The 24,955-nt window shown below is 41.9% G+C and overlaps 1 protein-coding gene across 1 annotated transcript in view; it reads left to right on the top strand.

The window, feature by feature from the left end:
• The window catches only part of AGBL1 (AGBL carboxypeptidase 1), a 249,836-nt gene extending 225,868 nt beyond the window's left edge, over positions 1–23,968 (top strand). Inside the window, 2 exon segments of the mRNA XM_031505750.2 lie at positions 23,471–23,645; positions 23,647–23,968. Coding sequence (XP_031361610.2) covers positions 23,471–23,645; positions 23,647–23,778 — 307 coding nt within the window. The 3' untranslated portion in view covers positions 23,779–23,968.
• Positions 23,969–24,955: the final 987 nt, after the last annotated feature.

The raw sequence follows: 24,955 nt of genomic DNA, 5'->3' as shown, positions 1-24,955 counted from the left end.
AACATCATAAGCTCCTGCAATGTTTATCTTTCTCCCTACTTTCAAATGCATCCCAAGCAGGTGACAGCTTTCTGGTTCCATTCATTCACAAAATGAACTAAAAAATCCAGCCCACACCTTCCACTGGAATTATGTTTTTTCCCAGGTGTCCTCCTCAAGGACTGCTCAACCTGGCCTCTGGATCATCTCCTTATATTCAGATGGGACAACAAATATCCTGCTAGGCTGAGCCAGCAAACCACATCTCATGGTTCTTAGTAAGGCCATAATTTGCTAACAGTATGAAATTTTCAAGATAACACTCTATTGCCTCTTAATATATTATCATACTGCTTTTATATTCCAGCCCACTCCTGTGCAAGTTTCTGGGGGAAGGATTGCTCTCACTCTGCATTGTGGGTGATGCATTCATCATTTTTGCCATGAAAAGCCAATAAATGCCTAAGCCAAACACAGTTTTTTTCTACTTATCTTTTGCCTGTCCTAGACCTTCCCTATTTCAGTGATATATACCCAAAATATACCCAAAAAGTTCAGCCCTGGAGTTGAACTTTGCAGGAATATATGGATTTAATAGTTTAGGCTCATCTCTTTCTTCATTGACCATTTTAATATCCTTCATCTATCTCTGCTCAAACTTCTCCTTGGGGCATGTTTTCTCAGCAGCACAAACCTTTGCAAAACATAGCCTTTGGCTGTAAAATTTGGGTGTCTAAATAGAGCTGGTTACGTACCTTCCTCTGTAGTTCATGAAGGGAGGAAGAGGTGGCTGAAAGACAATCAAATTAACTTTATTTAACTATGGTTGCAATGTATCATTTGTTTCCCTTCATAGATTTGAGGGGCAGCCACAAAATTTAGTTTAGACCAGATGCCATTGTAGTGGCTGGACTACCTAAGACAAATTCCCTTTTTGCAATGGTTTAATTCTTCATTTTGTACATTTCTCCTTGGATGTCACCCGCAGTAATTAACGAATTCAAGGCCAAGAACCAGAGGGGAAAAAAAAAAAAAATGAGAGCTCAGCTAAATTTTTGTGACCCTAATTTCCCTAGGAGGAATTAATTTTGATTTGTGTCTGAGAAGGGGACAAGTGTTTGGAGATTATTTTCTTTTTTCCTTCCAAAAGGTCTTGCCCATTCCTAGAAATCTCACGTAAATTAGAAATATTGCAGATTTTCTTCTGGGGCTCTTCCTTGTGTAGGTACCAGTGGAGTTACAAGCAGCATAACAAGTACAGGATGACATATGGAAACAGCAGTACACAAATATAACCTGTGCAAGAGAATCCAAATCACAGTCCTGGGCATTCATTGACTCAGGTAGGTTTGGCAAGCAGGATAGGGATTTGTTGAAATAAGGTTGTGCCTCTCAATGCTTTTCTGCTGATTTTATGCTAAAAGAAACCTCAGGATCAGAGCAAGGAGACATGCAAGGCTAAAGTTTCTGAAATCCCTGAAGGCCCTATTATGTGTATAAGGAGACAGGCAGCGTGCATTTCAGGGCTGGGGAAGCTATTGCACTTGATTTAGGGGTAATTAAAGTGTGTGAGTGGCAGTGGAGATGGCATGTGATGCCTCAGACACCTTTTCTCCATTTTGCTTCCTGCCTGGCAAACTCATCTGCATGCTGAATGAAGGATAATGTCTCAAAGCATTCTGCTTCTACCTTTTGAGGATTTCTCTTCTGCTATTCCCCCTCCTCTCACTGCTTTCCTCTCTGAGATTTCAGACAGAATATCTGGATTTTGCTCAAAACTAGATCCTTCTTCCTACTGTGGCTAAATCTGCAAAACATTTTTTCCTAAGACTAGGGATGTCAGTCATGCTCTGGTGTGTAAAAATGACCAGTCTAGTGCACCACTGAGAAGAAAATAGCCCCTGCATTGAGACATTTTTGTTAGGGCTGCCTACCCCTCCAAAGCAAATAATCCACAAGGAAAGGAATATTGATCTACTTTTTAATCTGCACATGTCCTGTTTTAATTCCAGTAAGTCAGCCAAAATGAGGATTTGTGGTGAAGGCTCAGTTGTGGAAGTGGAAGTGTCTGCACACAGCAAGGGCAGTACAGCCTGGGGTCAGTGGCTGCTGGGTGTGACAGGCAGAAATGGAAAGGTTTTCTCTTGAGCTCTGTCTGTGCTGCTGGACATAGGATAGGTGAGACTGGAAGAGAGCACAGTGGATCTTCTGACCCACCTCCCTGCTCTTGCTAGAGCACATTGCAAAGGATTGCATCCAGATGGTTCTAGAATATCTCCACTGAGTCCCAAATGTTCGGAAGACTCTTGTCTAAGCCTCCTTTCTGAAAGATCTGTCTGAGGTCTCTTTTAAAGGGGTTGAAGGCCATCCATGATTGCAAATAGATGTATTTACATCAAAAGAGAAAGATAGAAAGTGCACACAGAGGTGATAATTGTTCACATTATTCCATCTGTCTAATAGCAGAACAAAATTGCTGGCAGATTGGAGTTCACTGTAAGTGAAAACAAAAAGCCTGAGGCAGTCACAGAGCCATTAAAGAGAAAGGAAGGTTTGGGCTTTGACCTATGACAGTCATTTTCCTCCTTTGACTGCACCTCTAAGCTGAGCTGAATCAAACTGAAAGTAGTCATGTACTCGATGGTTTGTGTCTGTGCACAGCACTTTGCCAAAGGGAAAGGGCAGCAGTTCATGTACCCTAAAATGGTGGCATTTCTTTCCCTGGCTCCTGATTAAAAAAGATGCTATGTGGGGAAACTGTGGGTGATGACAGCCTTGGGGGTTTCCTCCCATTTTGATTTAGAAAGTGGAAAGGATACCATTTAGATCAGACTGTTTATGAGTGAAAGATATTGTTGACAACCCAATAAATAAACAATGGTTCCAGAGTGAGTCTGCAGGGAAAGTAATGTCCAATCCTTCCTCTGATAAATGTCACTCCAGTGGCATTTCTTTTGTCTCCTATTTGTGAGAGTAGAATTGAGGTTTATAGATTAAAGAAAGGTTTGAAAAGACAGTCACAGAGTTGGGATCTATATTCTTTGACGTGACAGATTAGTCCAGATCAGGCTGACTATTGGTCACATCAGAATATCAAGCTTGAGATTCTTGTTCTGTGTTTTTTCCACCAAACACTGCCATAAGGACCTTCCTGAGACCAGTTAATCAGAGAGAGAAATGTCTGAAGGAAGAGAGGGAGTGAAAGCTTGTAACACAGCAGTCACATGGAAGTTGTCAGTAACTAAATAGATTTGTTTAACAAGTTTTGAATAATAATGAATTTTTTTTTATTATTGTATTCATGGCATCCATTGCACTTCTGGATACTATGCATTTGTACATATGGATTCTCCCATCTGTCTTTTGAAGCAATATGTCCAAAATACAATCTCTGCTCCATCAGCTGCCCCTTCCCTGCCAGCAGCAATTCCCAGGATAAGGGTGTTGTTGTCAAGGCAGGACAGGAATGAAGAGAACTCTGATTCAGAAGGCTGTGAGAGTAAAACTCCGTTTATTCAAAATGCCCCGCTCTTTTATACAGAGCTCCACAAGGACCAAATCCATCGGTTCTGAAGTGAAAACAACCCACACCATTGGTGCAGAGTGCTTGACGCACAGTGATAGAACTTAACTATAAACAATGTGAAAAACAAGAGATATAAATAATTATTTACATTCTTTCCCAGCACTCTCCCAGGCCTCTGCCTGGCTAGAAACTCTCAGTTTCTTCCTTTGACTGAATCTTAGTCCCACATAAGGGCTTATGGCTCACCTCCCTGGAGCAGCAGGAGCAGTGAAGGGTCCCCTTGGAGGTATTTATCTGAGGCTCCAGCTCTGCTGGGAGGAGGGGTGCCCATACCCAGCTGTAATGACTACCTGTCAGGGAGATGCATGGTGTCCTTTCAGCAGCCGAGCACAAACAGATGAGGGTGACGGTGGTATTTCTCCAGTCCCTTAATTAGAGCTTTGTGAGAGCAGAGGCACAAATGGAGATGTTTTCCATCATCTCTGATGAGGAGGGAGGTAAGGCAGAGAAACCAGCTTGCTTTCGTTAGCCCTGGGCATTCCTCCTGCTGTGATATGTTCACCTTCTCATTTTTATCACTCTCCCTTTAGCTGTTTATTTCTGCTTTTGTTTCTCCTTTCCTTACTGCCTTCAGGTTCCTAACAGGAGCTAGCTTTCATTGTAAATAGCTAGAACCTCCTGGTTTTTCCCTAACAGACTTTCCTCACCCAATTGTTGAGAACTGCAGTAAACTTTAAAGACCGTCTGTAGGGCTGTTATGTATAGGGAGCTCAGAGCAACAAATAAAGGAAACTGAGACACAGTTAGAATTAGTGCATACTCCTAAAAAGCTCAAGAGTTGTATTTCGAGGTCTGGACTCTCACCTGCAGGTGCTACTGTGTAGATAGTGAGCTCTTTTCCTCCAGATCATGTAAAAGAATGCACAAACTGGATGCTGTAAACAGAGATTTGTGCCTTTAGGAAAGAAACTCATAACAAAGGTGCTCTGAAGAAGCGCTTTCATTTCTAGCCCAAATGTGAAGAAGTTTCAAAGAGGTGAAAATGTATCTGTTTTCCAGTTCCTCTGAGAGGAAAAGAGACATTTACTTCCTTTCATTCATACCTTTGCCCCTCACAACATTTTCCTCGGCTCTAGTTTATCACAGCATCAACTGCACCATTCTTCCAACACAGCTTGAAAACAGAAGTTCTTTTTAGCTTCTTGTGGGGGAGCCTCAGACCTTTCCCCTCACAATATCTCCTCCAGGATGTCCAAGGAAATGTAAAATCCCTTGTGATAATTCAAGATTTTGGCAGGTAGACAGCAACAACAGGAGGTGGAAACAGACAGCTGTGCAGGGGAGGAAATGGTGATATAAATACATGTTTAATTGCAGTTTAATTGCAATTACTTACTAGGCAAAATTTATTTAAATGCAGTGTAATTAGAGTGAGACCTTGATTTAATCACAGTCTTATCAGACATAGTTACTACTATTTTCCCTCACTTCCTCCTCCTCCTCCACCTCCTTTTACATTCCATCTGAACTTGCCCAAAGAAATTAAAAACCAAGACTTGAAACAAGCAGGAGGTATCCATCTTGGAAAGTTTTCAGTTTCCTGAAAATTCAATAGCCAGGTGGCTACCAGCCCAGAATATTCTCCCTGGAAACTGTGAAACCCCCACTCTGTCTTGGCAAGCCGTTACTCTTCTTTAGCAGATAATGATAATGGATCCTCATTAGCTGGGAATGACTTATCATGAATATAATTCATCACTGATGGCAGACCTCATAACCCATCTGCTCACAATAAGTAAATTAGACAAGTCAGACAAGATGGATTGTTCTTTCTGATCTACCTTTGGAGTGCCTCCACATCCTGTTCCAATGGCTCATACTGTGTCTTCACACCATGATAAGGGTGAACATGAGGAGAGACACAAAACCTCTTGAGCAGCTGACCCTCCATCTCATCATTCTCCATTTTCCCTCCTCCACTGCTGCCTCTTGCTCTGCTCCCTGCAGTGGGTCTGGGCATGGCAGAAGCTTCTTTCTCTCTGAGTCGAGCACTCACAGCAGACCTCTCCTGTGGACCTGTTGATGTGTTCATGGACTGCTCTGTGTGAAAACACAGCTCATGTCTCCTTCATGGATGTTACATGTTTAAAACACTATTAAACAGCCAATATAATGGTGTGTTATTTTTCTGCCTTCTCCTCTGAAAGCTGTATTGGCTCTTCTTCTCCAAGAGTTAGTCATCATTTGGCAGATTGCCACTCCTGGGAGAACAGTTATTCCCATCCTTTGCCATGAAAGAACTAAGACTAGCAGTCCTAGTTGATAGCTCACATAGACATGGCAGACTGTGGTGGGAGGGGAAACATCTTTACTTTTCAAATTAAATCTGGGTCCCCTCTGAAATCCATAAGCTATCAGCAAATTTGCTCACTTCAGTGAAAATATTATTTTCTTATTCCATGTTGATACCAGTTAATTCATGTTGTGCTTTGCATCTGTCTCAGTCTTTTCCAGCAGCTCTAAATATGGGAAAGAGTTAAGCCTATCTATAAAACTGTGAAGCTATTAATTAATTACTGCATGTTTTATTCTGCTGTTGAACCATACTGGCCCTGCCTGAAGAAAAATTATGAACTGCTGGGGTCTTTGCACAGGGAACCAAAACCAGAGACATGGAAGCTTTTCCTTCCCTCCTTTCCTGACACAGTTTGCTCTGCTTTCTTTTTTTTTTCTTTCCTTTTTTTTCCTTTCCTCTCCTGACCAATAATTTCCATGTGACCTGATGATTTTTTGTACTGTTCTTGTGTCAGTTTTTCCATAAGAGAAAAAACATAGGAAGAAAAAAAGCAAGGAGAGGTTTTAGTTTTTACATTCTTCCTCTCCTGCCCTACCCACATCATTGAGGCTGATGGTGAGGAGGGAATCTGTCCCCACCATGGGGTTTCTAGGAGCTGAGTGTCACCAAGTCCTTTATACCCCTGTGAAGTGGGTAAACGTGGGCCTTGTGTTGCAGATAATGTTAAATCACACAGAACCAACTGGATTTTCTTGCCTTCTTTAATATTTATTTGACAGTGAATTTTTAATAGGGAGGGACTTTCACTTGTTATCCTCAGAATACCAAGCAGACAAAAGAAAGGAAGGGAAAAACTTGAAGCAGTGGATGCAAAGTAGTGGGGAAAAGGAAGAGAGGAATATGGGAGGAGAAAAATGGAACTGGAAAGGGAAAAGAGGAAGAGAACAGGGAGGCAGTAGTCACTGCAGCATCTTTGTTTGAAGATGAGTTTCTCAGATAACAGCAGCTCTCACAGCAGTGAGCAGTTCACACACAGCAGGGAAGCAAAAAAGCCTGGGAAAGAGTCTTTGACCCAAAGGCACTTGTACCCTTCTGGAGTTTATTTCTCACATCCAGCCTTTACGTAAAAACAAATAAATTAACCGGTGATTTGTGAGCCTAATTTGGGGAGGAAAAAAAAAAAAAAAATGAAAACCTCTTGTGGTCCAAAATCCCTAATATCCCTAATTATACCCTGGTGAGTGACTGAGGAAAAGGGATAGAGAATCACAACAAAGGGACAGATACCATTGCCTGGATAAGGACATGGTGAGGAGAGAGAGAGAGCAAGTGCTTCAGAGAGATGAGGAGCATTAGATGGAGTGGATATATAGCTGGAATTAAAGAGATGGATGCTGTGAGTACCCATGGGAAGATACCTTGCACAGATATTCTGTGAATAGATGTAGCAGGAAGAGGGATATTGTTAGACAGACAGGCACTGTCTGGGAAAAATGGGTAAAGCAAGAAGTAATGCTGCAGCTGGGAACGTGAAGATTGATTCTGTTGATAACTAAAGTCTATAAATAAATACTAAAGAAAAATATTTCAGTATCCTGCCATCTATGAATATTTGACACACACATCTAAGAAACTTCATAGCACCTCATCCAAAATAAACATAACCAAGCAGCTACTAGATATGTGTGTGATTATACTGTTTAAACATTTACGAGATGTGAGCAGCTGCAGCAAAAACAACAATTTATCACCTGGTTCAGAGCTCGTTTCACCCCGATAGACACATCAGTGATGGTCTGGCACCAGTATGGCAGAAAAGGCCAGGCCAGCAGGTAGATAATTAAGCACTGAAGCAACGCTGGGTAAGGAAACAGGAATATATAATGTTTGGATTTCAGAACTGAAAATAGGCCACAATCTGGATATGAGCTCCCCGTTTTCTATCCAGCCTCACCAAGGGATAACACATTTCAAAATTATTTCCACCACTGTGTTGTGCTGGCCAAAGCCTGACCTTAGGGGTGTGTCCATCCCACGCTGCTGCTGCAGCCCCACAGCCCCTGCAGGTTATCCCATTCCCAGCTGCCCTCAGCTGCCTTATTGACCTTGGTGAGCATTCAGAAATCCTGCTACTGAGTGTCCTGGCAGGAGCATGGGACACGCTGTTCTCCTGCAATGGGCTTTGGGCAAGAGTTGTCATCTACCCAGAGCCCTGCTCCTGCTCGGCTCTCAGCTTACTCCTACAGCTGGCAGATGCTGATCAAACCTAGAGCCTTTCCAGGGAGGCAGAGACTGCTGAAGCTCCTGTGCTCAGCAGTCCTGAGCACTGCTGGACTCCTGGTCATCTGAGCAGTGCAGGTACTTTAATACTGTATATATTTCCACCCTCTCTGTGTCTCCTGCCTCACTTCATGCCTCTCCTGACCTTTACAGGGAGCTCATTTCCTTGCTGTGTTCTAGACTGAGATTTTTAGTGTCACCACTGAAATTCTGTACCAGATACTGTTTTGTTCACCTCCATAACTAATTTTCTAATCTGTGCTTTCTCAGGATCTCACCTTTTGTTGGTTGCTCAGCTCTGTGCCAGGGATGCTCATTTTGAGGCTGTCAGTCTCAGTACTACCCTTAAAGCAGACAGGTCCATTCTCAAGGATCTGCTGCTTGTCCAGCACAGTTTGCTTGTGCTCTGAACTCTCTGAGGATTCATGATGCACCCCAAAGTCCTAGAATACACCACAGTTGGTTTGCTCAGTTTTTTTCCACCATGACTTGAACATTCAGGTCCACAGCATTGGCAAGATGAGCACATTAACCCTCTGTTCCTTTCCTACAACACCTCCTCCTCACTACAGTTATTGCTTTAAAACAGCACTAATTACAAAATGTTTTATTTCAATTCTTCCTATTAGAGGCCTCATGTATGTATTTTATAAATCATTTAATCTCATGCACACTTGTAAATTCTCACAGAAAGAACTTCACATACTGTCTTTTAGCTTACTATGGATGCTGCCTTCAGGGCCCAAATGCTGGTTTGTGGGAAGAAGCAATTACATATATATTTAATGATTTCAAATTAAATTTCAAATTAGCTTTGAACTGTATCATCCATTTCTAGTAATGATGCTTAATGTTATGGTGAGAAAATCAAGTGCTTTACATTATAGGTGTCAATTGAGTCTTGTTCAGGAGGTTGTCCAAGGACTCTTGATATGTCATGCTGGGAAGGTGATTAAATCTCTGTCAGGGTAAGTGGGAATAATATTTTTATTTTGCTCCTCTTCCCTTCATTTCAGTCTTTCCTAACAGCCAGTTTCTATCTCTAAGGATGTCTCTCATAATAATAATTGCTGTTATCAGTGGATATTTTCCAGTAGAACAAAGATATCTAAATCCAAAGTCTCCAACAGAGGAAATTGACAGGTCTGAGTTTAAGGAGTTTTAATTTAATCCATTTTAAAGGAGAAGCTCTGTAAGAAGAGAAATATGAGGCATTTCCTGACTATAGGGAGTAGCATGGGACAAGGATATGCAAAACTTCTGGGATGGAGAGACCTTGAAAGCAGCAAGGGAGGGGACAGCTCAGGAAATTTTCTTTTCTCTTGATTGTCTCCTCATGGACCTCTCTTGCATTGGGAATGTCTACAGCAGCATGAAGAAGTGGGAGGAAGCTTCTCCAGAAGCTAAAGATACTGGTTTGAGGTGCTTGGCTGGGCTCCTCCATAGTCACAGATCTTCGGACACATAATTTACACTAATTTTTGCTAATCAAATTCACCCTTAACAGCTTAGGCTAATAAGACCCTAATTGTGTAAGTGTATTTAATTCTGAGCCTTTTCCTCTTAAACTCACATGAGACAGTTCCAGCAAATATGTGTGTGTCAGAGAAGGGCATCTGGCAGGATTTGTGCTGTCTTCCACTGAGACCTGGGAGCATGGCTGAAAAAGTCTGGCTAAGAGTGCCCTGGGTCAGTGTGCACAGCCTCTCCCCATGCCCCAGGCTTTCCCAGAGCTACAAAAACAGGCACAGCCCTGGCAGGGGGGGCTGCAGTTTTCACCCTGCCTTACCACAGTGCCCATCCGTGGAGTGAGTGTGTGAGGCTGGCATGAAACGTTCCACAGGCTCTCACTGCTGCTGTAATTATCAGCTAATGATCCCCATCCCTGGAAAGTGTTCAAGGTCAGGCTGAATGGGGCTTTGAGCAACCTGATCTAGTGGAAAATGTTCCTGGCCATGAAAGAAGTATTGGAATGAGATTATCTTTAAGGTCCCTTCCAACCCAGATCATTAAGTGATTCCATGGAATGATTGTCCTTGCACAGCAATCCTTATTCATTTGCAAACCAAGAAATACTCTCAGTATCAAGAATTGGGGATCTAGGGCTTGCATCTTTGCCAAGTTTTGACACAAGGCATATTTCTCTTATCTTCAGTTCCTTAAACTTTTTGCACTGGTTGTTGACTGACTTTAGAATTCTTTGCCTTCTGTTCTAAAAATGACAAGATTTAAAGTAAAGTAAAATGTCATTCTCTGCCTCAGAAATGGCTGCAAAATTAGTGGTGAATGATGCTGTTCAAGAGCTTGGCTGCTCAGCTGGGACATGCTGGTACAGCTTCCTGTACATCAGCAGCCCTGTTCCTGATAAATCTTCAGGCTGCTTCCCCTTTCAGAAAGCAGTATGGGGTGTTTCAGGCTGCAAAGTTTGTATGTAAAGTAAATGCATTGTTATTTAAAAGTGATTCATACTGTTGGGAAGCCCAGTAAGGTGAGCTGATTGGTGGGTAAGCAATGGAGTGTAATAGCCCTTGGAAAACTGCTGTGTAATAGCACCTTTGATTCCTTGCAGGATAAAACTGTATAATGTTGCCATCTTTCCTGTACCTTTCATGTGCACAGCACTTGATATACACTAAGTGTATTACTTTGTCATCTGGACTGATAGCTGGTCTGATCCTCCTGGGCTTTGCCAGTCTGCTTTGTCAGAAGTATAAAATTTCCAAACAAAGTTTCGGGCTTAAGGTAACACCTAAATTATAGATTTCTGAAGTTGCCTTGGCAGTGTTTCTTGATAGGTTGCTTTTTGAGCTGAGCTGATAACCCATCTTGCCTCAGAAATGCTTTCCCCCCGCCCTGCTTTGGTACTGAATTGCCTGTATCATGCACCATTAAATCTGACACAGTTTATCTCTGGGTTGGCTGTGCAGAAAAGGAGAAAGTCCAGCGTAAGCCTGGGAATCTCAGGGTAAAGTCAGCAGCAGCCTGACTTGGCTGCAGCTACTCCACCATTCTATTATCTGCATCATTCCAAAAGCCTGTGTCCCTCAGCATCATACAAGGGATTTTTAATGGTTTGTGTGTTACTGGCACTTGAAATGTTACTGTGGAGGTACCTCATTACTGCTGGTGCAGCAGAAATGTCTGTGGAGAAAATGAAGGCATCATGATTTGATGGGGAAGGAAGAGATTCTATCACAGAACACATCAATCAAGAGTCCTGTAAGTATCCATGAATATAGACTTCCTAAATGCATCCCCTCTGTGAAGTGTCTTTGTATATTCTAACACGTGGATCTGTGTTGTTTGCACTGGAAAATAAAATTTCTGTGGGCTCTTTCCACGCCTTGGTGACAATTCATGAGCCAGAACAACTCACGACCTGGTCTTCAGCTGGTGTTTCAGTTCCTGGAAGACAGAATCCACCATGAGAAGAGCAGATGCCCCTTAATTTTGGTGCAATAAGCAGCTTTCTGAAGCAGAGACAAAATGAGGAGCTAGGAAAAGATAACTACAAACGCCAGGAAATACAAGATTTCGTGACTAATGAGGTTTTCATGTCCAGTGGAACCAGCGTGCACAAGTCCTCAGCATTTGTTTGCTTGAGCTGGATCTGGCAGCCAGGATTGCTGGGCACAGAAATCTGGCAGCTTTTGACTGTTTCTTTCCCTTCTAAACAATCTCCCCTTCACTTTTATGATGTTACTTGTTTTCAGGACTGCAAGAATTACAGCATTTCTCTTTCAAAACATGATCTGGCAGCTAATCCTTGGTGTCACTGAGCACCTCCCCCCACTCTTGATGTCAACAGGAGTCCTACATCCTCATCATTCCTCCAGCTAAATTCTTCATTCTGTCTGGCAGAATCAAGAACACTGGCTTCTGTCCCTAATGGATCTGGAAACTTGCTACTTTACTGAAGTCACAGTTTGTTGAGAGTTGTTTTGGACCAAACCCAGTAAGGTTTAGCACCTTTTTGGACCTTGCTCAGTGAGGTTCAGCACCCCCTTTGTCACTGCTTTCAGAGCAGAGAATGGCACACACACAGAATAGGCAAATAAAGAGTTCTGCAGCCTCATTTTGACTAGGCAGGTGTTGGAAGGCTTCAGGCACACCTTGGCTCTGTCGTGCAGACAGGTGGAGGGATGGAGCCTTGTGTGCCCACATTACTGGGAAATTGGGGAAAAGAGAGAAAAGCAGTTTGCTCACAGTGACTGCAAGCCCAGAGAGTACAGAACCTGTATCTTTGAAAACCAAGTATTTTAACCTCATAATTTAATTTTCCTTTGATGTACAGCCTGACATATTTTTTCAGTCACTTACATTGTGCACAAGAACTGACCTTTTATCATTTTTAGTTGTAAATCAGAGAGTGACGTTAAATGCTCAGGGTGGTTCTCTATAAAGTGATTGTTTCACTGCTCTGCAAGCCATGCTATAATTTGCCCCATCCATCCAAATACATGTCTTACCATAATTAAATGAATACTTTTGTCAGTTTATGTTGCTCCAGCTTTCACTCAGAATATGCTTGCTTCCATGGTGGGTTAGTACTCTTTTAAGAATTTATGTAAGCATGTATAAATATAGACATATATATTCACATACAGAAAAAAAAAGAAAGAAAATATAATTGCAACTTTCAGGTAAAACACATAGAATATTTTGGCAGGCATTTGAAAATTGATTTTTATAAAATATTCAGAAAATAGTCATGTTAATAGCAATTTTAAAAAATGTTCCCTGCTGGGAGTTGATAGATGCTACAAGCTACAAATGGATTCATTTGAAAACTGCATATTCCTGTTATACAGGTGAAACACTATTAAATGCCTACAACAGGAACACAGAAGTGAATTTGGGGATCTCTTTTGCAACAAACAGCAATGGGAACTTTTATATGTGTTTTACTTTGTTCTTTTTGCAAGGTGATGGTGTCTCCTTAGATCAGAGCAAATTGTTGTTGTTTTTCCTATTTCCTCTCTTTACTGGGAGTCATATGTTCCTGGCTGGAAGGTCCTTCTGGCACAAAGAATCCCTTTAGATCCCTGTTTGAGCTCTGAAATAGGTTGAAACTGATGCTTCATTTTTTTTGTCAGCTCTCCATGCCTGTTGTTTTTTCTTGTTCATCCTTGCAGTTCCTGACAGAAAAATTTTAGGAAGCAGGGAGAACATAATGAAATATTTGCTATTCTTCATGAAACATCTGGCAGGGCTTTGGCAAGATCAGGGAATTAGCAAGCGTTGCCACTTTTATATGCAGTAGATGACATTTTTTGTTGTCCTTAATAGAGTCCAAAGCATATGCAAATCAGCTGTGTAATGAGCGAGGTTAAGCAAGGTTTTGGATTTAGGTCCATATGGTGTTAAAAACATAATTGATCAGAATGTTTTGAAATATATTGAACATGAGTATTCAGATTTGTTTTATCTGAATCTCATTATGTCTGAGAAGAGATTTAGGGTGAGGGCAGAGGCTGAAGTTTTAAGCTGCATCTATTGTTGATTATTTATGATCACACATATTTCATCAGATGTTTATGCTATAAACCCCACTTCAATCTGCTTTAAAGGCACAATAGATTTCTTTGACCTTGCCCTTGCTGTCTTTCATTCTTATGGGTACACACAGGGTCTCTATCTCCCCCCCCCCCCCCCGCCAAACTATAATATTGATTAAATATATTTGTTCTCCTCAGGAAAGGATGAGAGAATAAAAGTTCTATATCAGTCTCAGAACTTTTTATAATACAGGAGGTTTCTCAGATCAGTTATGATGAGCACCCCTGAATGAAATGTGTAACTTTTAGGAGGATTATGACTTTGCAGACTTGTGTTAGATCCATTCCAAGAAATCTGTGATAACACAGGACCTTGGTAAAGCATCATAGGTAAAGTTACTTTAAGAGGTGGCCGTGTTAAATGATGCCCATCACCTGGAACCTCTGAGGCTTCAGGGCTTTGCCATCATGTTGGCCTTGACTGCCTTCAGTGTACTCCAGGAATTGGTTTCTGTGGCCCTTAAGCTGATCTTTTTCTGAAGCCTTTCCTTAAAAGCAGAATTCAGTGGAAGAACAGCTGTTGAACCTCCATGTGTTGTCATACCCTGTCCCCTCTCTGGGTGCTTCAGAACAAGAATCATTCTCTTTACCAGAGTTGAGTATTTTTGGTCCCACCTGTTCTTTACCCATTTGAAATACAAGATCGTGAAAGAAAAAGATTTGTGCAGAGGGGTTTCTAAAAATGTGCATTCCTTACTATAAGAGGTACAAGAAGGAGTCAAGTCCACATGGAACAGGAAAATGTCCTGATTTCCTTATTGAGAATCCAAGATCTTGACTTTAGCCACAGTCTTGCTTTAGGCTCCCAAACAGCAGATGACAACACTGGGTGTTTTAGACAACCATTTCTGCCTGCCTCTTGACCTCCTAACACATCTCAAGCCACAGAATCACAAGGTTGGAAGAGACTTTCAAGATCATCAAGTCCAACCCAGCCACAACACCTCAACTAAACCATGGCACTCAGTGCCACATCCAGTGGCACATGCCAGTCTTTTTTTAAATACATCCAGGGATGCTGACTCCACCACCTCCCCAGGCAGACTATTCCAGAACTTTATCACCCTTTCCTTAAAAAACTTTTTCCTAATATCCAATCTATATTTCCCTTGACACAGCTTAAGATTGTGTCCTCTCATTCTGTCAGTTGCTACCAGTCCTACCCAGATGGTCTAATTTCCCTTTCAGGTGAGCTCCTGCTCTGTCAACACTCACCTGGGGACCAGAGTCAAAGAAGTGCTTTGCTCTGGTCACAGCCAGCTCTTTCCCTCACGTTATTTCCACTTGAATGCAACAGCATCAAGGTTCAGTGAGCACCTATTGTTATTTCTCAGGGAGCTGTAGGAGCATCTCCTGAGACTTCCCATGTTTTGTAATGAAAATTGTGCTCTGAATACAGAGCAAATCACAAAACTGAGAGCATGTGTGGGTGTCTGTGTGTGTGTGTATAATGTGTATATATCTATTATTTATCTGTCTTTAAGGAAAGGTAGATAAGGGATAGTATTTATGTGCTTGTTTAAACTTCTTTACATACATGAACACATATAATTTATAATAATTTAGCCTCATTATTTAACCTCTGCCATAGATTCTCTGAAACATCAGAGTGGGTATCAGCTAAAAATACATTTTCATGAAAAAAAAACTAGCAACCCAGAGGTTTCTTTCTCCTTCACGGGGTGTAGTGGTTGGAAATTAGTAATTTACAGCAATTATTAGTTCAGTCAAGTAATTATATATCTATCTGTCATCTTCTGTGCAAACAAATATTTGCATGTGTATTTATCTGGCCCAAAAAATACCTTGTACATAGGACAGATACGTAACTAAGGCACAGGCTAGATGTGTCTTGGCCATCTTAAAACATTTTGCTTTCAAAATCCCAAATCCTTTAAGTTGCTCAGAGAGAACTAAGGGATATATATATATGAAACTTGGACTTTTGAAATTAAATATATAGAACCACTTATACAACTTGGATAGAGTCAGTGGAATTATGTGAAAGAGCACCAAGGGAAAAAAATCTCAGGAGAACCTGCCTGCCTTTACATTCTTTATCCTCATCAGTACAATTTTTTAGCATCTAAGCCAAAATCTTTCTACATTTCTTTCCCCCACACAGTGCCAATATCTCAACTACTGGAAGCATCTAAAAGCCATTACAAGGATTCCAATAATCTTCCTGTATTACTTTGGCTGGACTGCTAAGTATCATCAATAACATGATTATCTTTTTGAGAAGAAATTGCTTGAGATAGAGGCACTGTGAGAAAAGCTCTCAAACACTTTGAAAATCATATTTCCAGCAACTCTTTCATTATTTAGTATCCTAATGAGTTCTGGTAGTCTCACTAAATATCTTCCCATACAAGGGGCGTTGACTGCTCATATTTCCATAGGAAGCTTAAGCTGTAGAAAGCCAAAATATACCTTTTTGGAAGCATTTCCTCTGAACCTTAAACTCTAAATTCAAGGCACTGCTTGGGCTGCCTGGTGGATGGGTATTATTCCATCTATTTTGCATCAGCCATCTTCTATTTTCTGTGTGTAGATCTCATTTTTAATGAATATAACAAATCCCAGTGGACCTGGTATTAAGCCATCCCTTAAATAAACACAAAGTTGTAGTATATTATCGATCTAAAAGGCAAGATGTGACCTATGCTTTCCCAAAACACTCTAAATATCTGTTTCCCAACAGTGTCTGACTATATCACATAAATATATCACACATGCTTCTTATAAAAGTCTTCAACTTGCTTAAAATTTGTGTCCCATGGCTTGAGCCCTGGTGCTTGGGATTTTGGCCCAAATATCAAGAAATATAGTTCTGTACAGACATGAGCAGCCAGGTCTCAAGGTTTCTTCAGGCATATCCCATATTGCCAAGGAATTAACACAGAAGCTGGTGCTGGATGCCAGTTTTGGGTGAATGACTGTTCCCCCATCTTGGGTGGAGTGCCTGGATTTGTTTGGTGTGACTGAAATTTAACAGGTTGTCTGGTATGTCTGTGGAGGTAAAGTCAGAGTTTTTCATGCTTAGGTTCTTAATTTATAATTAACTTCACACCATAATAAGTGGAGGGTACTCAGTACCCTCATTTAGTTTTTCAGTGATGATGGGGATGCAGCTTTTCCGTTCATATGCAGCAGATTAATGGAATTATTAATGTTTTGTCCAAGCCGGGTATTGTACCATGTGAAAGAAAACATCATCACTAACCAAAATGAATATGTCAGTTCACAAATCTTTCATAAAATACCCACAGGATGGTGTTTTCCTGTGCTGAAATGTGAATGTATTTAAAGAAAAAAAAATATACAAGACCTAAGAACAGTCTAAGGGTGAGAGAAGAAAAACTCATTATGTTTGGGGTCTGCAGCAACTGCCAGAGCTTAATTTCGTGGCTGACTTGTATCTGTTCAAGTCACTGGGTTTTATTAATGCTTACAAGCCTACAGCTATAAGAATGCTAAAGATGCAGTGTTTGCCCTGCTCTGATCTATAGATTGGTCTTCCATTAGGAGGAAATTAATGATTGTTCATAAGACTGAATCCACAGCCTCTGGCTCCTCAACATCCTGCAAGTTTGAAGAGCAGCTTGTGTGAATTTTACTGGTTAGCTTTGGAAGCACACCTGGATCCGAACTGAGGTACCTGGCATGCAGGAATGTCATACAACATCAGCTACCCTTCAAATGGGAGGAAAATGCCTTCTTGTCCTCTCTGCAAGCTCGTCTTTCACAGAAAGATCAAAGCTGTCCCAATGGCATGGTGTGATTCAATTAAATGCAGTTCTGGGCGTTCATTGAAGGCTTTTCCATTTCCTAACCATGTGTGATGAGAGTGTGTGCTCAGCACCTCCCCTGCCCCCACAGCAGCATCAGCCACCTTCTCCCCACTGCTGGAGGCAGCTATTCCTGGGGACAAGAACAGTTTATGGTAGGTGCAAGTAAATTGCTGACCCAGGCCTAAATTGTTGCAAGCCTGAATGAACATTAGGGGACAGCATTGGCCAGGAGTCAGCCTGTTTCTTCCTCTTCATGCTCTCCTTTTATTTACAAGCTGTCTTCCCTTCTAAATAAAACCCATTTGCCCTTTACTTATCTAACTGGTGCACCAGACACCCATTTCTAATCTGGCCAAATCAATTATAAATATTGCAGTCTACAATTAGCCTGGGAACTTCTGAAAAACTAATTAGTTCGAGCCTTAGCGATGAATTGCACCTTTCTCTTGACTATTTACAGCAAGAAGGAAAAGAGGGAAAAAAACCCAACCTACAAGACCAAACATGTCTCAGCCACAGCAAACAGAATTTAAAGTCACATTTAATTACGTTCATATTGCTGGTGAAAGGATGGGCTGGGCCGTGGTGGGCTGAGAGCCAGGGCACCTGGCACTGCCTTGGCCTGAGCACACATTTTCTCAGGAGAGGTTGTGTGATGCAAAAGTCCTTGTCAAGGAGTCTTTGGGAAGGGAAGTCCCTTGGGAGTCTACAAAGTTAACGTCATTAGTGTTTGCTGTGCAGCAACAACGGAGGGGAAAGCAGCACCTCCTAAAGCTGGAGTCATCTTGCATCAGAACAGAGCTGGTCCCCTCCTTGGTGAGGTCAGGAGCTAAACAGGTTCTTGTCTGGTATTCCTCAGGCAGGAGGGTGCCAGGCTGCTGTCTGGGGAGCTGCTGAAAGGCAGAGGGGAAATTAGAAAGTCATTACAAGGTGTGCAAGGCATCTTCTAGCAACTGAATCCAGACACAAAGGGCAAATTAAAGCCCTTCTTGTTGCTGTAGTGTATTTCTTACAGGTGTAATTACCTGCAAGCATCATAGTTGTTTCATTTATGTCCTAAAATACTACTTTATTGAAGCAATTAAAGGCAGAATTGTACTCTGGGATTACTGCAAATGTGTCTGCTTAAGGTTCATTTTAGATTCATTACAAGCTTTCAGAAGCAGTGTTCCTGCTTTTAATAAAACATATGGTTTCCTCAAAAGCAAAACTCTGCAAGACCACACATCCCTTTTAGATTTGGTGGTGCAGATGGAATTTTAATGTCAGAAAGCCAAAAGGGCAAGGCAATTCCAATTCACCATGGAGAGGGCAGCATATCTTTAAAGCTTCAGGACACTTTATTTACCAGCACTGGTAATTGTTCATACAATAGGTAAAACTTTGGAAAAGAATGGGTGATTCCCCTTCTGCATAGGTGATAATTGTGGTCAGGGAACTTTCTGGGGTCTCCACTCCCTGCCAGTGTGGGGAAAAACCACACCCTTCAGGTCAATGCTGTAACTGTGGAGAACTTGGCACATTAAATCACATAAAGATCTTTTTTTCTGCTTTCTATTCACACACAAGAATGTCTCATCTCTTGAAAAAATTCAGTAAGGCTATTTCCTGCCTTATTTAGTCTATGAACTGTATCAGAGATGTGCTTGGCTCATTATAGCCACATCCCAGCTTTGGGCAGCTTCCAAAGAACTGGGACATGCCATGATGGAGAAAAGGTTTAACACAAGGAGACAATAGGGTTACAGGCAGGGTGATTATACTGGGAGGTTATTTTTCACCGCAGAGAGAGGCTGAGGATGTGTTTGCTTGTTTGTTGATACATCCTTCAAAGAGAAACATTGGTATGTCCATGACCAGCAGTGGTCTCCAGCCTCAGCTTTTTCCTCCTTTTTATGTGATTCATTTAAACCCTCCCACTTCAGCTTCTCTCTGACAAGGCTGCAACAAAATTCAACAGTGAGAGGAGCAATATGAAAGAAAAGTAAATGCTCCACTTCCTTCTGTAATTCATTGCAACTGTGAGGGCTGTCAAGTGAAGGTCAAGCAGAAACCCTGAGCAGCAGTCACAGATTCCCTGAGAGGGACAGTTGTCAGTGCCCGTTCTTTCCTGCAGAAAACATGAAATCTTCTATTTTCAGCCAGCAGAATACACAGAGAATGAGAGACCTGCCACACAAGCAAAATGTGAGTGAAAAATCTCTGGAAATTACTTAGGAGTTCTCTAGTTTTCTCCATTCCCTGGAAGTGCATGTACAAGTAGATGAAAATTAAGTATGGAAGAGAGATGCTGCTCATCCCCATGTGCAGTGTGTAGCTATAGTTTATCACCACAGTTTCAGAGTGTGTGTTCTGAGGTGTGGCTCAGCAGGACAGCTGACATGAGAGCTTTCTCTCCAGCTGTGACCTAGCAGCTGACTCAGAATGAGGGTTTGACAGAAGGCACCTGAAAGAAGTGTTTTCCAGTCATACCACAAAGTTCCAGTTACGCTGACATGTGAGGAGGCACTGGGCTCCCTTCTCCTTCTCCCATTAAACCAGAAAAAAACCCAGAATTATTTTACAGGGAACCAAATCTTGCTTGCTTTCCAAAACTGCACAAACAAAAAAACCACACACACATAGGAAAGGAGAACTAATTAAGTCATATCTGAGTAAATATGCAAATTAAAAATCAAAACAAAACATTCTATTTATTACATCATGAAGTTGCAAATTGCTGCTGTGGTTCCCATCATCTGGAATAGATGGGGGCTATGACGCCACAGGTTTTGAATGAAGATCAACCAAATGTGTTCATGTTTTATTGTGAAAGCTGGGAGACTGCTGGCTGTAGAATATATTTCCAGCCTTCTCCCCTCTCTTCTGTACTATGTTCATGTTCAGTCTATATTTGTCTTGGATTTCTATAATGTAGTGTCATTGGTTTTCTTCTTTGTTTACCTTCTGTAAGACAACATCATTATTCTTTGATAAATATGTTTCATGTCTCCTGGGTAGGTTTTTTGTTGTTGTTTTGCTTTTGGTTTTTGTTTCATTTTTTGTCAGGTGTATTCTTTTCCAGCTTTTAAAGATCAGATTAAAAATAAACACACAAACCCACAAAACTGTTGGGAAAGAACACAATAGTCAATAGATATTGGCAATCCTGTTCCTTACCCTGTTTCACCATTTGCATGGAAGGGGAAGGTCTCTGTGAAGAACATGCAAGAACTGGCACTTGGTTGGTGGAACTGGCTGGCTCCTCCACGTGCCACATGCTGCCACCTCTCCTCTTTCAGAAGAACCTGCTGCTTGGAACCAGCCCACTTGTGTTGCTTTTTAATGTGTTTTAAATCGTCCTGCAGCAGAAAGTGAATTATTGGGATGTAAAGTTCCATGTAGTGCAGAGATGTAACTGTTGCTAGAGTTTGTCAGTGTGATAAAGATGTTCTCAACTTTGAAGTCAGCAGTGTGACAGTCAGCAGCCCGTGCTGGCAGCAGGAGGAGGTTGGTGCCATTCCTTTGCTGTTTGGTAGCTCTGATCCAGGGCTGTCAGCTCAGGCTGGAGAAGCCACTACTAAGATCAGTGCTAACTGCCTTGCTCATCACTGCCACAGCAAAGGAGCAAAGGCCACAGCTAATGAGGAAGAAAATCTTCTTTCCTGACCTCCAATCAGGTCTAAGCACATCCTCACTCATGGGGAACCTCTTTCTGCAGCACAGCTGCCCCCCCTAAATTGAGTTCTCATGGTCTTGGTGTTTTGTGTGCTGTGCAGGCAGGCAACAAAGGGGAGCTTTGGAAGCCCATTACAAATGTTTTATGAATAAATGCTTGCTTCCTAAAGAATATCCCTTCAGTCTTCAATGTAAAGAAATGGCAGTTTTGTATTTTTTGTCTTTCATTCTCTGTTTGTTGTCTTCCAGACTTCATTAGCAAAATGTTTTTGTCGTAGGAGGCATTTTTCCTTTTTTGTCAGAAAAATTTTGTCCTAAAATCATTTAAATTATTGAAAAATTCAGAAGATCCTGTTATTTGACTTCTCAGACTTAACCTTTTTCCCCCCAATTATCATGTTAATGCAAATGTTTGACCTTCAGTTCCTAGGCTGCAAGCTGTTCCATCTGAAAAATATCAGTGAGTTGGGCAACAGCTATGTTCTGTCCCAATGGCATTAGCAGCTCCTTAAAAATGTACAAGTGCAATATTGAAAGTAGTTATGCTTTGGTTCTTTTTGACTGCAAATCTACAAGAGCAGGGCTTATAAATGAAAATTCTGGTTCCCCTGGGTTTACTCAGCTTTGAACATTATCATAGGTACTCAGTATCATGGTAATTCATGCCATACCAGCATATGAAAAATAAAAGAAAAATCAAACCCACTGGTCAGACTCGGCTGGGACCATTTCTGTTGCCGTTTGTGCTGGGAGGATTGTCCTGGTTTGTTTGTTTTGTTTCATGTCACATCCTCATTTTCACTATGAGTTCTTCCTGACCCAGATTTCTGAGCAGACTGAAGTAGAGCCAGAAACTGTAAAAGTGCATAATTATTCTTTTATTTATTTTTAAGCTGTACAGCTCTATTAAGCTTTCAGAAAATCCTTTATACCCAGCCTTTGAAGTAAACTAAGCCAGAGATCAGCCTGAAAAGGAGATGTGGGTTGACACTTCTTGTTTCTGCTGCAGAATAGTCTGTATGCTGTTAAGATCTGGAGTCTCAGACCTAGGAAAATCTTACACCTTTCTTGGAGTGCAGAGGAGGGGATACATCCAAAAGCAATACTTTACACCTTTGGTATGTTCTAAAACCTCACTTGCTGGCACTGCTGTGTAACAGCTGAAACCTGGAAGATTATTCTGGTTACTGACATGTAAGTGAGCAGACCACACATTAAATCTGTGTATGCTCCATCTGCCAAGCCATTCATCCTTCCCAGCTTGGGACAAATTAAAAAACTCTGGCCCAGAGGTGGAATATTGTTATTCCTTTCCCTGTCCCCCAAAGCAATACATTTCCCTGCTCTGTGTCTGATCGAAAACATTGAGCTGGAGGTGAAAAATGCAGTATCTCTTCCCCTGATTCATCCAGACTGTGACCCAGGCAGCACTGAAATCACAGGCTGCTTTCTGGTCTCAAAAAATTACCCAGTTGCCCTCATGGGCTGAGAGCCAGATGGGATGCAGGCAGCTTGGGAGGAGAGGGACCCCCAGAGCCATCTAGTCTAGTGGTCACTTTTCTGCCATAAATATTGCATCAGGCAAACCTCATGTATTGAAAGTGGGCATATAAGGAGAACCTCTGTGGCCATTCCTTTGAGTAAATGTCAGGAAGACAAGGTGGGGTAACCTGCCTTTCTGAGAGCTACATGATGTAGCTGTGACATCCCTTTAGGGTCTTTCCTCAGCCATTCAGGCTTTACTTTGAGTTTGGCTCTTCTGCAGGAAGTCACCAAAGCTTTTCAGTGTTCTTCACAAAACAGCCACTCCTGCTGCTTCTGCCCTCCCTGCAGCCAGTGTGCTTGAAGATCCAAGAGGCTCCATTTTTTTGTTTGTGCTGCCTCTTGTTAGCAGTGCTCTGAGCTTGCACAGAACAGGAGGAAAAGATGCCAAAGCACTTCAACCACCTGGATTAATTAGTTCTTACACTAAATGTGGAATTACAGCGAGGGGGATGATGATTAAACCAGCAACCTTCTGGAAACTGAATGCCTTCTTCTCTGCTATATTTCAGCTTCTGCAATCTTTGTTAGTGCCTCAAGGCAAGAATGGTATTGTCTGTATGTAAAGCACTCTGTTTCTGTATTACCAATAGGAATAAGAGTGATGGGAATAATAATGCTTTACTCCTGAGAGGTCAGTGAGTATCAGTCTTCATTTTATCACTGTCATTGGTGAGACAGACACAAAGACACATCAGAGCTTGCTTAGTAACACCTCATCCCTTATTAACAGAGCCAAGGTTGAACCCAAAAAAAACATTTCCCTGTTGCTTTCTCTTCCCCCTGACAACACCTCCTCCTTTGGTGACGTCCAGTCTCTCTTGTGGTTTTTCTGCAGAAGGTGCAGTAACAGCAGCCTGGAGTCTGATGATGAACCTCCTTGTGCAGAAGAGATTGATTATGACACTGCCAGTAGCTGTGATGGTGAAGAGGAATTCTTGGAGCTAGACCAAGAGATCCAGGAGTGCCTCTCGTGTGTGGAAGGCGAGACAGAAGATGAAGGAGTGAGCACAGGGACAGACATGCAGCTCCAGGGCTCTGAGGGGGCTCTACATTTCCAGTCAGCCATCACCCAACAGCACAGCTCTTCCTCTGGGCTCAGCAGCACTTGGGCTGTACAGTGGGTTTGAGAGCAGTCCTGTGTGAGCAAGGCTGCGTCTTGCAGAGCAGCAAGAAAATGGATCACTGCTCATGTTTGCCTGTTTGCCAGCTTCAGCACCCTTCCCAGTGTTGCTCTGGGTTCTGAATGGAGACTTGACTGTGTGTTTGTGTAATTTGTATACAGACATGTGCTGAGAATGACTCCTTACACTTTGTACCCGAGGCAGAGCAAGGGGCTGCTAGCCCAGGTGGTCCTGTGTGAGGTCATCCATTCCTAAACAGAATCCCCAGTTTCATGGCTGCCCCTAGTATATGGTTTCATACAGATTGACCTAAGGAACAGTATTTTGAGACTAAGGAATCAGAGATATTTCTCTTTTTCTGACTTTAGGCAGCCTTTGCCTGGAGAAGTGACAATTATTGATGTCTTTCACCAGAGCTCTCTGTTGCCATTCTCTCTTGAGCTGTAGAGCATGTCTCTGATTTCTGTCTGATCAGAATTCTTACAGTACATTCAACAGGTTGGGTCAGGCTGTACATATTTCTGAGATGGCTGTATCTCAGCAACAGCATGGGAAATCCAATGTGCCACAGTAAGGAAAGCAGCAGTGCCAATTCATAGTGATCCTCTGGAAACTGAGCTAAATTCACCAATAGATTAGTGATGGTGGCAAAACCCAGGAGTGAATTTAGCCCAAAAATCAATCAGAACAGTTTATTTAATCTCCAAATGGAGAAAAATTAGATTTTTCCTAAAATTGCCTCCCACTTCCTGAGAATCCAGCACAGACAGAGAATCCACACACGTGTTCTGTATCTCTAAAGCATGAAGCCATGTCACTTCATCTCACACTTCACATTGCCTGATCTTGCCATGTGTCTTAGACTCTGCTGCTGCAAATGGAGAATTGCCCTGAATCTAAATTGAGCTAATTTTAAGATGCAAGAGGCTCCCAACTCTGTCACTGCTTTGTGAGGCTCAAGGACAAGGATGAATGTGCAATGTGTTGTAGCATTACAGCCTGCAAGGACTCCAGTGATTACCAGTGATGATTATTATTAATATTGATGCATTATTAAAAGCATTGTGTCATCTTCCTGGTTTTATGCTAGTTTTAAAGAGAATTCCTAGTGCAGAACATGGAACACTCTGATGTGTTTCTGAGTACCTTTCCTCAGACTACCTAGACAATATTTTCCAGCAGGAGGCTGCTCTTTAGAT

This window comes from Lonchura striata, chromosome 11, assembly GCF_046129695.1.
Source record: "Lonchura striata isolate bLonStr1 chromosome 11, bLonStr1.mat, whole genome shotgun sequence".
Lineage (NCBI taxonomy): Eukaryota > Metazoa > Chordata > Aves > Passeriformes > Estrildidae > Lonchura > Lonchura striata.
This window is presented reverse-complemented; position numbering and strand designations above follow the sequence as displayed.